General features: G+C 35.6%; 1 protein-coding gene and 1 long non-coding RNA gene across 3 annotated transcripts; both read right to left on the minus strand.

The window, feature by feature from the left end:
- Window positions 1-9,265: 9,265 nt before the first annotated feature.
- On the minus strand, window positions 9,266-11,625 carry LOC121777025 (2-alkenal reductase (NADP(+)-dependent)-like). Its single transcript, XM_042174157.1, has 5 exons — window positions 11,281-11,625; window positions 10,894-11,071; window positions 10,506-10,672; window positions 10,108-10,190; window positions 9,266-9,883 (listed from the first exon to the last, which is right to left on the minus strand). Exons 1-5 carry the CDS (start codon window positions 11,488-11,490, stop codon window positions 9,505-9,507), a joined length of 1,017 nt encoding a protein of 338 aa, XP_042030091.1. The 5' UTR covers window positions 11,491-11,625; the 3' UTR covers window positions 9,266-9,504.
- Window positions 11,626-13,037: 1,412 nt separating this feature from the next.
- On the minus strand, window positions 13,038-15,111 carry LOC121777026. 2 transcript variants are annotated; one of them, XR_006045349.1, is made up of 3 exons: window positions 14,370-15,111; window positions 13,892-13,974; window positions 13,038-13,353 (listed from the first exon to the last, which is right to left on the minus strand). It is a non-coding gene; the product is annotated as an uncharacterized LOC121777026 (long non-coding RNA). The 2 variants fall into 2 exon arrangements; XR_006045350.1 differs by having other exon boundaries at window positions 13,331-13,393.
- Between the last annotated feature and the right edge of the window lie 180 nt (window positions 15,112-15,291).

Genomic DNA, 15,291 nt, shown 5'->3' on the forward strand with positions numbered 1-15,291 from the left:
TGGGCATATAACAATAGTCTAGATCTATCATTACGGAAATAGTCTTATTGTCTGAATCATTAGACTAAGCAGTGATAATTGAAAAATGTTATACTAAAATAATACTTAATAGAATAAATTAAATTTTAGTTTTTTAATAAATGAAAATAAAATTTATAACAATCTTCAATCTAACATATTAAGGGGAAAAAACGCCTTAATAAATTTAGTGGCAAAATAGGAAAAATGAAATAGCGATAAAATTTATGTACTCTACTTATTCACTATAGTTTATTTACTTACAATAGTTATTAATTAACGAGAGTGGAACTATGTTAGTTGACTATTTTTTTATAAATGTGATTTATATTAAATTCAACCCTACTTATAATTTTATTTTGTTTCTTGAACTTTGTTTATAGTTTTTGCCGTTTTTATATATTAAATGAAAGTTATGGATTAAAATCCCACTAGTCACGAATAAATATATTATTTTCATACGGTTAATTTTACTGTGAATTATTTAAGTTTATACGTTCAAAATATTATTCTCGATTCTCACATAAAATGTGATTTTTACATTAATACACGACGACAGGTAAAGTGATGTAATTATGATATGACTATGAAAAAAAACACTTAGAACATTTAGTGTCTTAATACCTTCATAAATAATTTTATAGCGCGTGAATTAACACTCTATTAAGCCATAATGTTTAGTTTCTATAATAGCCTCGAATAAATAATGTATAAATTCTCAATTTATGCGTGATTAGCGCATATATACATATAATCACAGTGGAGAAAAAATTTCAGTGGTCCATCCACACCAAGATGTCAATCTTATTTGGTATGTCCTACTAATAGATACTTGACAAATGGAATTATAGTCATGCTTCCAACTAGATATATAAACAATGGAAACATTAAATTATATGGAAAGTTTCTTCATATTCCATGTATAATAAATACACTATATATGAAAGAGATATTCATTATTCTATTTATTTAAATATTTAATCACCATCACAATTATTATAAGTCATTTTATACGTAAACATAAAAAATAATAGCTTTATACTTTGTATTAGAACTATTATTTGTTTTGTTTTATTATGAAACTATGGAGATATTTCATGTATTAACTAGTATTAATTAACTTTGATAAGATTAATTTTTTAATTGGAGATCACTATCAGTTTTGTTATAGTAGCTTTAGTTTTTTATACTTTTAAATTTAAATGTTATTCATGGAATTTTTGTTTATGGAACTTTTTGATAGTATATTGAAAAGGATAAAATGTACTAGTATTAGTTTTTAGATCATGATCCTCTTATATTGCTTATAGCATCATAATACAAAATCAAGACCAAATCGTCACCCTTAGATTTTAAAATGAGTGGATGAGATTAAATCTCACGAATTTCAATAATTAGTAGATAAAATATCAAGAAAAGCGTAAGATCGTCATTCTGTAATCATATCATAAATTTCATATTTTTTTATATGAACATGGTATATTACAAATATCAACACAATGACATGAGTATTTCAACACAAGTACACGAAAATATCAACACATTTTTATTGAGATTTTACATGCATTATATTGAGATTTTTTGATGTATTTATTAATAAAAAATATGTTTATCAATATATACGAAAATTGAAATAAAAATCATCAAATTTCATCATCCGAACATCGTCGCAACATATGCAATTGAGATCTCGTTATAATCCTTATAAAATTACCTTTAATTTGATATATTTTTTGTGAATAAATAATTTAAATCGAGAGAGTTACGTATATTGAAAGTTTTAGGATAATTTTAATAAGAGAGAATTGACATTAATATCCTTTAGTTTTATTTAATAATTATTTAAATTTAAAATATAATCCACTTGACATTATATCAACCACTAGATCTCCTAATCTAATGTTTAAAAATTGGTCTTAATTTTGAATTGCAAATAACTGGGAAAATATATTAGAGTGCATGATACAAAAGAACACAAGCTCAACTTTTACATTGTAGCGGAAGAGTCACGAGAGAATAACATAATGCATCCAAGCATTGTACTATTGAATCACATTTGCCATCTGTGCTCAACATTGCTATTCGTCGTCGCCGATTAACCTGCACATTGTTAAAACATATGTAGGGCTGAGTACTTGATGTACCCAATGGACACATGCCGAAATATATCTTTCATAAAAACTGGTTTTGTCAAGCCATAACCGAGTGAACCAAGGGTTTTATAGAAAATGGCCGAGAACACTAAAAACATTTTTCTCGTTAAAACTGTGACCAACCAATCCATTTTCCTGGAACATATACCATATCTGAACTTCTTTTTGGTGCCGGAAATATGGCCACATTCAACGGTCACATTTTTCACTTATCTTTAATGAATTTCTAAAATTCTTTGATGCGTCTTCATCCACTATTCTCGGGCTTCAACTAAATTGGATCTATGTATCTTTTACTTTGAAAATTTACTCTTAACCAAAACTCTAAAATAAATCCCAAGATCAATTATTTTAGCTTAGATACATCATTTGAAGAAATCATAAAAACATTAATTAATATAAACATTAATGAAATCTTATTTTAAAACTTAGGATAAAATTTAATATTAGATTTGCGCCCAAAAGATAAGTAAATTTCGGAATCGGGCTTCCCTTCAATTATTTAATGCATCCATTTTTAAGAGTTGGGCTCATAATTGTTTCCTCACTCCCTTGGCCCAAGTAAATAAAATGCTAGCCCAAACAATTAAATCAGAATAACCCACATATAGATACCCACTTCATCTCTCTCACCAATCAAACCCTAATCCTACTTTGAAGAGAAAGAAGCTCCCACTACCGTCGCCACCCTACCGGCGCCGCCGTCCATAGCCGCCTCCGACGGCGTCTCTCTCTCTCTTTCTTCCCCCACTCCCTCTCGCTCATCTCTCTCTCGTCTCCTGCTCACGCCGCCGCCGCTGTGCACGCACAGGCGGCGGCTTCGGCCTCCTCCGCGCCTCGCACCGCCGGCCACAGCCACAGCCGAGACCCCTCCCCCGCCGTGCGTAGCTTTCCGACAGGTAAAGTGAGTTTTACTTTCTTTATTTTCCTAGGAGTTAAAAATCTCTTACAAGTTTTGTGTCTTAACTTTGTAGATTCGTAAAGGCTGCGATTTTAGTGATGGATTTGGGGTGTGGGGCTGTCACTGTCGTCTCCGGGCTGCTGAAAAGCCGTCACAAGAAATCCGACAGATTCGTACTCGCGAGATAAGCTTTCTCATTCTTTCTAGTTATTAAGGCAGTAGGATTCTACTTTGATTCTATTTACTAAATTTGGTGAATTGTGAGTATATGCCTGCTATTTGGAAGACTCAAGGTGAAATATGGTGTTTAAACTTGATGTGCCAGATTCTACTTCCAACTATATATATATAGAGTCGTGATCATATGATAATCCCTAAATATCGTAATAACCCTATAACCAAATCTGGACCACACATATTTCTAATCATGCGGTTGAGATTCAAACTTAGATTTACTTCATAAAACTATCATTCTATGCAATAAACCTATCATTTTATCACTTTATCAGTAAGTCAAAAGTATCATTTTATCAACTCAGAGTATCATTCTATCCGGCAAAACTATCATTCTATGCAATAAACCTAACATATATCATTTTATCATTTTATCAGTCAGTCAAAAGTATCATTTTATCAACTCAGAGTATCATTCTATCCGGCAAAACTATCATTCTATGCAATAAACCTATCATTTTATCATTTTATCAGTCAGTCAAAAGTATCATTTTATCAACACAGAGTATCATTCTATCTGGCAAAACTATCATTCTATGCAATAAACCTATCATTTTATCATTTTACGTGATATTTGGCGAAATTCAGAAATTAAATGAGGAAAATGACAGTTTTACCCCCGCGCTTTTTTTATGAAGTAAATCTAAGTTTGAATCTCAAAACTATCATTCTATGCAATAAACCTATCATTTTATCAATTTACGTGATATTTGGCAAAATTCAGAAATTAAATGAGAGAAATGACAATTTTACCCCCGCGCTTTTTTTTATGAAGTAAATCTAAGTTTGAATCTCAACCGCATGATTAGAAATATGTGTGGTCCAGATTTGGTTATAGGGTTATTACGATATTTAGGGGTTATCATATGATCACGACTATATATATATATATATATATATATATATATATATATATGTATATATATATATATATAGGGGTGCGTTAAAATGATAACCATATTTATGGTGATAACCTAATAACCTATCATTTTATGGGTCAAAAATATCATTTTTACTAAAAATGATATTTATACACTATAAAATGATATTTTTTCAGCATGCATAGAATGATACTTTTAATCCATAAAATGATATTCTATTTTATAAAATGATATATTTCGTCTATAGAATGATAGGTTATTAGGTTATCACCATAAATATGGGTTATCATATGATCACATCCTTATATATATATATATATATATATATATATATATATATATATATATATATATATATATGCATGCTCTTATATATATATATATGAAAGAAAAGAAGGGTTTGGGATTTACCTTTTGATGTGGGCACAAAGTGTTGTTGGATTGGGGACTTGATCCTACAATTATATGCAACTCTCCCTCCTCGTACTCCTCTATTCTATGTAGAATTTTTGGAATGTTTGATTGTGATGGGTGGTTGTATTTGGAATTGTTGGGGTTTAAGGCCATCCACAACCTTGTCACTACACCGTCCCTTAAATTACTATTTGCGGGCCCCACTGTACTTTTTTACTCCATTCCTTAACTAAGGGACGGAACCTGTAACCCCCGTCCCTTATCTGTCCCTTAACCCTTCCTTAAATTACTATTCATTCAATTTCATTTTTTTTTATTTTTTTCCAACAAATTCAATTAATAAAAAACACACTTCATTAAAAAGAAAATAACATTACAACATAAAATAAAAATACAACTTAAAATTCAAAAAAATAAAAAACACAAATAATTAAAATCCTAAAAAAGTGAAAATGACATAATTTAAAATACAATTTTGTAGAAAATAAAAAACCTACTCCGCCGACGAATCATCCCCTGGAGGAGGCGGTGGAGGTGCACCGAAGCCTTGATGTGGAGCATGCCAAGTTGTGCTGCCATAAACATAATTCCGTTAAGCCATGCTTGGTATTGGGTGGGCGTAAAGTGGGAAGTGTCCGTCATTATGGCGGTCATGTACATGGACATAAGGGAGTTCGAGGTTCCCCCCGAGCCTGAGCTCGCCTGGCTTGATTCGGCTCGGCCCCTCCTCCCTCTAGCCGCCTTCGCCGCATTTCTCCCTTGCGGCCGACGGCGCCCACGGGAGGATCCCTCGACATCCTCTGTCGGGGTCTCCTTCTCCTACGAGGCAAACTCTTGTGGCCCGATGCCCGAACCGCCCTCACCAGATAAGTATTGGCCACCCGTCCTCCTCCTCGTCCGCCTCCACCTCCTCCTCGGCCTCCTCCCCCGCCTCGGCCTTCTTCCGGAGTGGGTTGAACCGGATAATCTTCCCGAATTTGGGAGAGTCCCTGCGAATACCGCTGGGCGGAGGGACGAATGTATGCATCCACATCAAAATTGGGTGGTTGGTACCCCCGGCGTCGACGAACCGAAACCACCCAATGTGTTGTACATGTTCCCCCAGTCACCGAACACGTTGAGATCCCACGAGCCGGAGCCGCCATCGCCGGAGTTTCCACCGCCGGACATTTTGTGATGAGATGTTAGATGAAAATTGGAGAGAAAATGGAGATGATTGGGAAGAATAGATGTGTAGTTGTGTGTGAAATGAGGATGAATTAGGAGTATTTATAGAGTAAAAAAATAAAAAATAAATAAATAAAGGAAAATGGCTATTAACGGTAATATTACCGTTTCACATTTTTTATTTATTTTATTTTTTTATTTAATCCGAATTTTAAAAAAAATGAATTATTGCGTCAGCGTGACGATGGCCACTTGCGGGCAGCGAGTGGGCGTCACGCATGGCCTGGGAGCGCGCCACGTCACCTCGGCGCGTAGCGAGCCATCCCGCGTTTCGTAACGGCGGAACGAGACTGGTGATGGGACGAGACACTGCAACGCGTCCCGCCCTGGTTCCGTCATGCCGGAACAAAATACGGGTCACCCGCATAACGTGTTGCGAGTGGCCTTGTATCCTTGTTATTTTTAGGCAAGTTGCTATCCAACTGGGGGAGGTTTAACTGCCTAAAAATCTCCTCAAGGATCTAATTTGGATCTATTTGTTGATCTTACGGCTAAAAATATGGTTTGAGAATTGAGGGAGCATATGAAGCTTTGATCTCTCTGCACTTGCATTTAATGACCACTTGGTTTGAAATCCATCAAAGATATTGATTGGACCTGATAATAAATCTCCTCCATCTATCAATTCTACTCAAATCTTCTATTGGATATTATTATTTTTCTCATATCTATGTATTGATTTCACTCTTAATTGATACTGATGTATCTTACTCCCACTAATTCTTCTTATGTATGAAAAACAGCATCCATGGTTATCCCCATTGACGTATCAGACTTTCTTGGAGCACGACCACGACAACGACTGTCGAGCTGGCTGCCTGAACTTCTCTATAATTGTAATAGAATAGGATTTGATAAATTTATATTATAAGCACATCTGCAACGCTGTCTCTTATCCGTCTCTTAACCATCTCATCTCTTCACTATTCATGAGATCCACTGTACTTTTCATCCCATTTCTTAACTAAGAGACAACATCTGCAACCCTCCATCTCTTAATCATCTCATCTCTTAATCATCTCATCCCTTAACTATTCGTTCAATTTTATTTTTTATTTTTATTTCTATTTCTAACAACATCAATTAATAAAAACATACTTCATTAAATAAAATAAAATTACAACTTAAAATTCTAAAAAAATAAAAAAATCACATTAGTAAAATCCTAAAAAAATAAAAAATACATAATTTAAAATCTTACGCCCACTCTCTCTAAATTCAAAATCTTAAAACTCAAAGAAGCAGAAGAAAGAGTTGTCTAATGGCGATCATGTGCGTCTACTGGTTGCCAAATTTAGGCCAAATGTACTCCATTAGATCCTCCTGGAGTTGGGCGTGAGCGGTAGAATCACGTGTCCTTGCCTGAACAGACAACCGATCTTGCATAGACGGATGCGCTCTACTGCGAGGCGGACTACTTACGGTAGAGCTTCCCGGGGTTTCAGGGCCAAACCAATTTTCCGCCTTAGGTCCTTCGTCGACGACAATCATGTTGTGCAAAATTATGCATGTATACATGATGTCGACCATATTCTCCATAAACCACGTACGAGCCGGGGCTTTGATAATGTTGAGGCGAGCTTGGAGAACCCCGAACGCTCTCTCCACATCCTTGCGAGCAGCCTCTTGCATCTGCGCAAAAAGAGCCTGTTTTTTGTTCACCGGCCTGTTGATCGTCTTCACGAAGGTTGACCACTTCGGATAGATGCCGTCGGCAAGATAGTACTCCATTTTATACTGCCGATTTTTAGCGATGAAGTTGATGGCCGGTGCTTTACCATTCAAAACTTCGGTGAAGTGGCCAGATTGGTTGAGCACGTTGACGTCGTTGTTCGATCCGGGGACCCCGAAATACGCATGCCAAATTCATAGCCGGTAGTCGACAACGACCTCGAGTATAACGGTGGGGTGGGTGCCTTTGTGGCCCTCGTGTATGACCCTCTCCACGCCACATGGCAATTCTTCCATTGTCAATGCATGAAATCGACGCTGCCAAGCATCCCGGGGAATCCGTGCACTTCTTCGTGAAGTCGAAGCAGAAACTAACAATCTGCCATGCTTGGTTTCCGGAGAAATTCGTCGGTGAAGTCTGCCCGGACGCCTTTGCAGAAGTTTATCAAACACATTCTCCCATTGCTTTCCCCAATGTGCAGGTATTCGTCGAACACATCCGCCGTTTGTCTAGTAGCAAGCTGACGGATTGCTGCAGTACATTTGTGCAGAGTCGTGTGACTAGGCCGACCAACGGCGTCGAACCCTTCTTGGAAGAGCTCTTCCCAGGCTGCCAATGTATTTGCGATGGGCATAAATAGCCGTTTCCGCATGCGGAAACGGTGACGGAAGTAGGTCTCTTCCTCCTCCTCCCGACGTCGATCTTCTGCTAGCGATTCTTCCATTATTCGACGCATTTGCTCAAATGGATTTGTGAATGGATTAAATTTGAAAGAAGAATAATGTTTTGAGATGAAGAATGTAGAGTGTTTGAGAGTGTTTGAGTGATAATAGAGAGTTTTTTGTTGTTGATTAATTTGTAGGAATGATTGATATTTATAGAAGTGATTGGAGGCTTAAAAAAATTTTAAAAAAATAAAAAATTTGTAAAAAAACGGCTATAAACGGCTAGTATAATTTTGGAATTTTTTTTCGATTTTTTTCTGAATTTAAAATAAAACAATAAAAAATACATTTTCAACGGAAATAAACGACGCCCACTCGCGGGCCGACGAGTGGGCGTCACGGTCGAACCGCAGCTCGCCACGTCGCCAACGCGCGTGGCGAGACAGCTCACCGAGTGTCTCTCCGCGACGAGTTACGGGGCGGGATGGGGACAAGACGGAGCCGCAACGCTGTCTCGCTGCCGTCTCGTCTCTCCGAGACAAGATTGGGACCGCAACGAGACGCGTTGCGGATGCCCTAAGACTTCATTGAAATTTCTGATGGATATGCCGAACTCTACTAACCTTTTATTTTGGATTTAATCTTTTAGTTGTACTTGAAATGTTCGTGGAAGAACAAAACATTGCTATTTTATGTCTGGTCTTGTTTTCTTCATAACTCCAGTTTCTTAATACTACAACAAATACTTATTTATTTATTTATTTTTTATTTGCATTAAAGCTAATACTATTAATAATAATAAGGTTTGAAAGTTTGGGTTGTTACATTACAAATATAAAAAAAGAGTAAAGATAAATTAACACACATTCTATACATAAAATAACCTTCAATTTTATAATACTAGTAAAATAAATATCAATAATTGGCGGCGAATTCAAAATATAACTTGGATAGGAAATTTGTGTCTCAACTTATAACGTTTAGAAGACTGTGATATTTTAGTTTAATTTAAGCCCACATAATGGTGGTTGAATTTAATCTCCTTGCCGGGCAGGAGTAATTTCAATTTGATTGAAAGATGATAAAATTATATTACTAAATTTCAACATGAAAATATTAATATTATAATTTAAGAATAATATTATTATTGTGTATCTAACAACATCCCCTGTTGTGACTGAATGCACAACATGGGATCCAAATTCGAACTATTCAGTGGTATTACATGTATAAAAACAGTAATTCTTTATTGAAGCTTACACAAATTATTTTAGATATACATTAATACACAAATCAATCCTCACCTTCCATTAAATCAAGATCGAAAGGCCCAAATTGATCAATCACGAGCCACAAGAACAACTTGCTTTCCCACATTGCGACCAGAAAAGAGTCCAACCAAAGCAGCTGGTGCAGCCTCAAGTCCTTCAACAATGTCTTCAACATATGCCAATTTGCCTTGCTTAATCAGAGGCAACACCATCTCCAAGTAGTTAGGGTAGAGGTTGAAGTAGTCGAAGACGACGAATCCTTGCATTCGGATTTTCTTTATGATCGCAGACATCAAGTTGTGTGTCGCGTCTGTCTCCTCCACGTCATACTGCGAAATCATCTCGCAGGCGGTGATGCGGCCGGAGGGTCTCATGTTCGGGATCACCGCATCGAGCATTTTGCCTCCTACGTTTTCGATATATATGTCGATCCCTTCGGGGAAGTACCTGAGATAAAATTTTACACTTATTAGAGATGACAAAACACGGGCCGGGCTTGAGATCAGTAGACCGGGCTGGAGCCATATGGGACATATATATGTTTGGATCGGACCGGCCCGACAATATCTTGCTGGCCCGCTAGGTAGTCAGATAAATTTTGACATTCCTATAACTTCTATCGCTTATTAATTGTATATGTAAAAATAAATTTTGTCCATTTAAATATATACCTCTTTATGGCTTCATTCTGGTCAGATTCTTCTTTGTAGTTGAATGCATCATCAAACCCCAGTTTGTTCTTCAAAAAATCAACCTTGAACAAAGTAATATAAATATAAATAAATTAACTCTAAAAAACATAAAGTAATTGCAGTCCTCAAAATAAATCTGCTGCTTCAGTATGAACATAATTGTTGAGGTTATTTGTATTTTATTAAAGGTAATGCATACCGAATACTTTAAACCTTGAATTAGAGTTGACTTTTTACTGTATATTTATGTAGTATGTCAATTATCACCATTAAATTCCATATTCATTTAATCACCAACAAATTAAGCAAATTCAAATTGAAAAAAGAAGTTGGTGAATGAATTTTAGTAAATTAATTTAAAAGAATAATTAAAAGACCTTATGTTGTGATCCTGCGCTTCCAACGACATAACACCCAAATAGCTTAGCAAATTGGCCAACAAGCTGACCTACAGCTCCTGATGCAGCTGATATAAAGACGATTTCACCCTTTTTCGGAGAGCAAATCTCGTAAAATCCAACATATGCAGTCAGACCGGCCAAACCTTCACAAAATGAATCATCAAAATATGCAGTGATAGATTCATTTAAAGATTATTACTTGAATCTAATACGTTTGTTTGTGTTGCGTGTATGATGTGGTTATGCATTATTATTGTTGATTACCGATTAGGTAGAGTAATTAATACTTGGTCGCTTGCCAAATTATGTTTTGCATAACTTTTTAAAACCTGCATTTCACAATTAATTTGAGACACAAATTTACCAAGAATTCCAGTGTAGTAGGAGAGAGGCACATCCATAGAAGGGATCTTGAATATAGTCTCAGTAGATTTGATGATAGAGTATTCCTCCCAACCCGTCATGCCACAAATCAAATCACCTTTCTTGAATTTTTGATTCGAAGAATCCACTACCTTGGCAACTCCATACCCCTCAATAACCTATTTATTAATGTAAATATTTGACAAGCAAAATAGTTAAGTTATGAATTTAGTAATACATGCATATCTGAAAAATAATTAATCTTTGCCATTTTTTTGGAATTTTATACATATTATGATAATATATCAGAAATCTGATAGAAGCATGCATAACTATGAAATCCCGAAAAAGCCCATGCATAATGTGAAGGAAAATGGAAAACACGGACCTCACCGGGGGTAAAAGAGTCAATGTAACTGCACTCCATCTTCACCATGCGAGATCGCATGTAAGGATCGCAAGATAAATAGAGATTCTTCACCAAAAAGGCACCATTGGGAATATCCCGTTTGATTTCTGAGGTTTTCAGAATCAAATCTGATTCCTTTATCAAACCCTTCACGTAGTCTTTTAATACAATCTGCTTGTTTCCCTCCATTTTTAGCTGTGTGTTTTGTTTTGTTTTATTCTAAATTGAAGTGATTTGCTTCCATATATAGGGAAAACTTTTATTGTTTTCGGGAGGTCTCGCTCAAAGTTACACAATGTAAAATAAAATATGTCTACTTTATTCTCTATTCTGCCTAATTTTATAAATGGATCTTGACATCTAATATCATGAAACTTTCCAAATATTAGTTTTTCCCACGAACATTAAAATTGGTCTAAAATATCACAAACTTTACATTTTGTTGTTATTATTTCACAACTCATCCCAAATATGATATTTTCGGCAAAAATCTTATTATACGTGGGCAACCATGAAATGTTTATGATATTTTAGATTACCTTTTAAGTTTGTGACAAGTAGGATAAAAATCTACGTTGAAAATCACATTGATTTAGTAGTGCCAAATAGGATAAAAATGCATAAAAGTTGGTCGGGTATGGTGATTGACCTGCCATGGGAAATAACAAACAATGTATAAAGTTTGTTATATTTTAGACCAATTTTCAAGTTCCTAATAAATACCAAATCCTGACCAAAATCGATGATTTTAGAGACCTATATCCCTTTATAAAACAATGTGTTGGAAAAAAAATTGCTTCCTATTATGTGTTGAAAATTTGAAAGTGCAATAAATTGAAAGGAATAATTTTCTTTAACCAAGCGTGAAATACGTTTATTTTTAGATGCGTGGGGGTGGTCCGAGGAGTACTACAAAATTGATCATGCTTGTGAAAAATAAATGATGGATTTATTGCAGCATACCTTGAAAAAAAAATGACTGCATAGGAGTAATACTAATATAATACTAGTACATTAAATATCAATAATTGATCAACCATTGGCGGCGGATTCAAAATATAATTTGGATAGGAAATTTGTGTTCTCAACTTATAACGGTTAGAAGAAGGCGATATTTTAGTTTAATTTAAGCTCACATAATGGTGGTTGAATTTAATCTCCATGCCAGTCCCCGGAGTAATTTCAATTTGATTGAAAGATAATAAAATTATATTACGAAATTTCAACATGAAAATATTAATATTATAATTTAAGAATAATATTATTATTGTGTATCTAACAACATCTTCTGTTGTGACTAAATGCACAGCATGAAATCCAAATCCGAACTATTCGTGGTATTACTTCCACTCAAATTCAGATGTTCTATCTCTTTGACTCGAGAACTCAAGCGTCGATTTCTCTTGGCTAGGTCATCGAGAAATTAGTTTTTTTTTATGAATTAAACAATTCAAAGCTTGTTTTCAAGGTCGCTATAACATACAAGGCGGTTCTGGGAGTCGAATCGAAATACCTCCGTGGATACTCATTTTGAGTGTGATTCTGGCCTTTGCTCAATTTTTCAGCAAAGCGGATTTCATTGTCGCCTTCGATTTATTCTTCAAAGAAGAAGAAAGAAGTTTCATCTCTTAGTTTCTAGTTTCTAACACCTATAAAAACGGTAATTCTTAATTGAAGCTTACACAAAATATTTTAGATATACATTAATACACAAATCAATCCTCACCGTTCATTAAATCAAGATCCATAGGACCAAATTGATCAATCACGAGCCACAAGAACAACTTGCTTTCCCACAAAGAGTCCAACCAAAGCAACTGGTGCAGCCTCGATTCCTTCAACAATGTCTTCAACATATGCCAATTTGCCTTGTTTAATCAGAGGCAACACCATCTCCAAGTAGTTAGGGTAGAGGTGGAAGTAGTCGAAGACGACGAATCCTTGCATTCGGATTTTATTTATAATCACTTATATCAAGTTGTTTGTCGCGTCTAGCTCCTTCATGTCGTACTGCGAAATCACTTATAATCACCGCATCGAGCATTTTGCCTCCTACATTTTCGAAATATATGTCGATCCCTTAGGGAAATATCTGAATAGTTGAGATAAATTTTACACTTAGGGGGTGTTCGGTTTGCAAGATTGTATCCGAGATTAAATTTATAGTGTGTTTGGTTCAAGAGATTCAATTCCACAATTCAATCCTAGATGGATAATCATGGGATAATTAGTCATAGCTAACCTCATATGACTAAAATGATCTCACAACTCAATCCTAGATTATATCTTGGTACTATTTTATCTTGGAAACCGAACATCACCTTATTAGAGATGACAAAACACGGGCCGGGGCTGAGCTCATTAGACTGAAAGCGAAATTTGGGCCCAAGAATATATTATTGGATTATTTATGCAGCGACCTGGAGCCATATGGGCCATATATATGTTTGGATCGGACTGGCCCGACCCAATATCTTGCTGGCCCACTAGGTAGCAAAGACATTGGTTCAGATAAATTTGACATTCCTATGACTTCTATCACTTATTAATTGTATATGTAAAAATAAATTTTGTCCATTTAAATATATACCTCTTTATGGCTTCATTCTGGTCAGATTCTTCTTTGTAGTTGAATGCATCATCAAACCCCAGTTTGTTCTTCAAAAGATCAACCTTGAACAAAGTAATATAAATATAAATATAAATAAATTAACTCTAAAAAACATAAAGTAATTGCAGTCCTCAAAATAAATCTGCTGCTTCAGTATGAAGATAATTGCTGAGGTTATTTGTATTTTATTAAAGGTAATGCATATCGAATACTTTAAACCTTGAATTAGAGTTGACTTTGGACTGTATAGTTATGTAGTATGTCAATTATCACTATTAAATTCCATATTCATTTAATCACCAACAAATTAAGCAAATTCAAATTGAAAAATAAAGTTGGTGGATTGATTCACTTTTTATTAGCACTAAATAAACCTGCAAGTATACAGAGTATATATAGTATAGTTAAAGGTCAATACCGGATATCGAACACAGGAAAAAAATCACAGATTGGCTACCTTCTACTCTTGATTCATTCTTCAACCTCCTGCACAATGAAGAACTCTCTCAAATTTATGCTCTGGAATTATATGGCAAAACGAAGATCCTAATGAAGAGGTTTGAGGGGATATATGTAGAGGAAAATTCGAGCTCTATCAAATAGGGCAAAAAGTGGTTAAGTTTGATAAATCTTGGGGAGAAGTAGGTCAAAATCGTGGGCCGCGTTTTCCCGGCAGGCCGCTGCACCTTGGCCAGCGGTCGCTGCATGTTGATCTGTAGCCTCTGCCTCTCGAAGAGCGGTCGCTACACTTCTTCCCAGTGGTCGTTGGAAATTGTCCCGTAGCTTCTGGATTATTTGGAGCGGTCGTTGCGCACTCCCCAGCAGTCGCTGGTCGTGTTCTTCGTTCCATGCACAACTTTCCCGGAGCGGACCGCTACTGGCTCAACGGTTGTTGGGCTCCAACGACCGCTATATGTGTTGAAGCGGACTGCTGGACGTCTCGAAAGTTCCAGATTTCCAACTTCGACTTTTTGCTGTCTTTTTAGGCTTTAATATGCACATTTCTCACAAAACACGTCAAAATACCAAAATAGATAAAATATACAAAATATGGACATGAATTGTGATTTTGACATTAAAAACGAACCAAATAAAGGCCTTAAAACAATGCAAAATCCAAGCGTATCAACTCTCCCAAACTTACATTTTTGTTTGTCCTCGAACAAAATAATAAAGACACAAAATAGACGCACGGAATGCACAAGGACTAGACGTCATAATTGCCTCAAAGTATGGAATAGATAGATCAAGCATGTATTAACGCAATCAAATCAAGCAAGGCTTATTACTGCACTTTCATTACTAACTCGTGGAACGCCTTGAAATCACGCACTCACATGTGGAGAACTTCCAAAGATGGGAAGTGATTCTTTCTCTCA

Source organism: Salvia splendens, chromosome 18 (genome assembly GCF_004379255.2).
Source record: "Salvia splendens isolate huo1 chromosome 18, SspV2, whole genome shotgun sequence".
NCBI lineage: Eukaryota > Viridiplantae > Streptophyta > Magnoliopsida > Lamiales > Lamiaceae > Salvia > Salvia splendens.

What these genes read in the sequence shown, in the direction of transcription:
- LOC121777025 (XM_042174157.1), bottom strand. Translation starts at nt 11,490, where the DNA reads ATGGAGGGAAACAAGCAGATTGTATTAAAAGACTACGTGAAGGGTTTG. An exon ending in CTACTACACTGGAATTCTTG is followed by an intron (nt 10,673 to 10,893) that starts GTAAATTTGTGT and finishes CATTTTGTGAAG; the next exon opens with GTTTGGCCGGTCTGACTGCA. An exon ending in CAGAATGAAGCCATAAAGAG is followed by an intron (nt 9,884 to 10,107) that starts GTATATATTTAA and finishes ATTTTATCTCAG; the next exon opens with GTACTTCCCCGAAGGGATCG.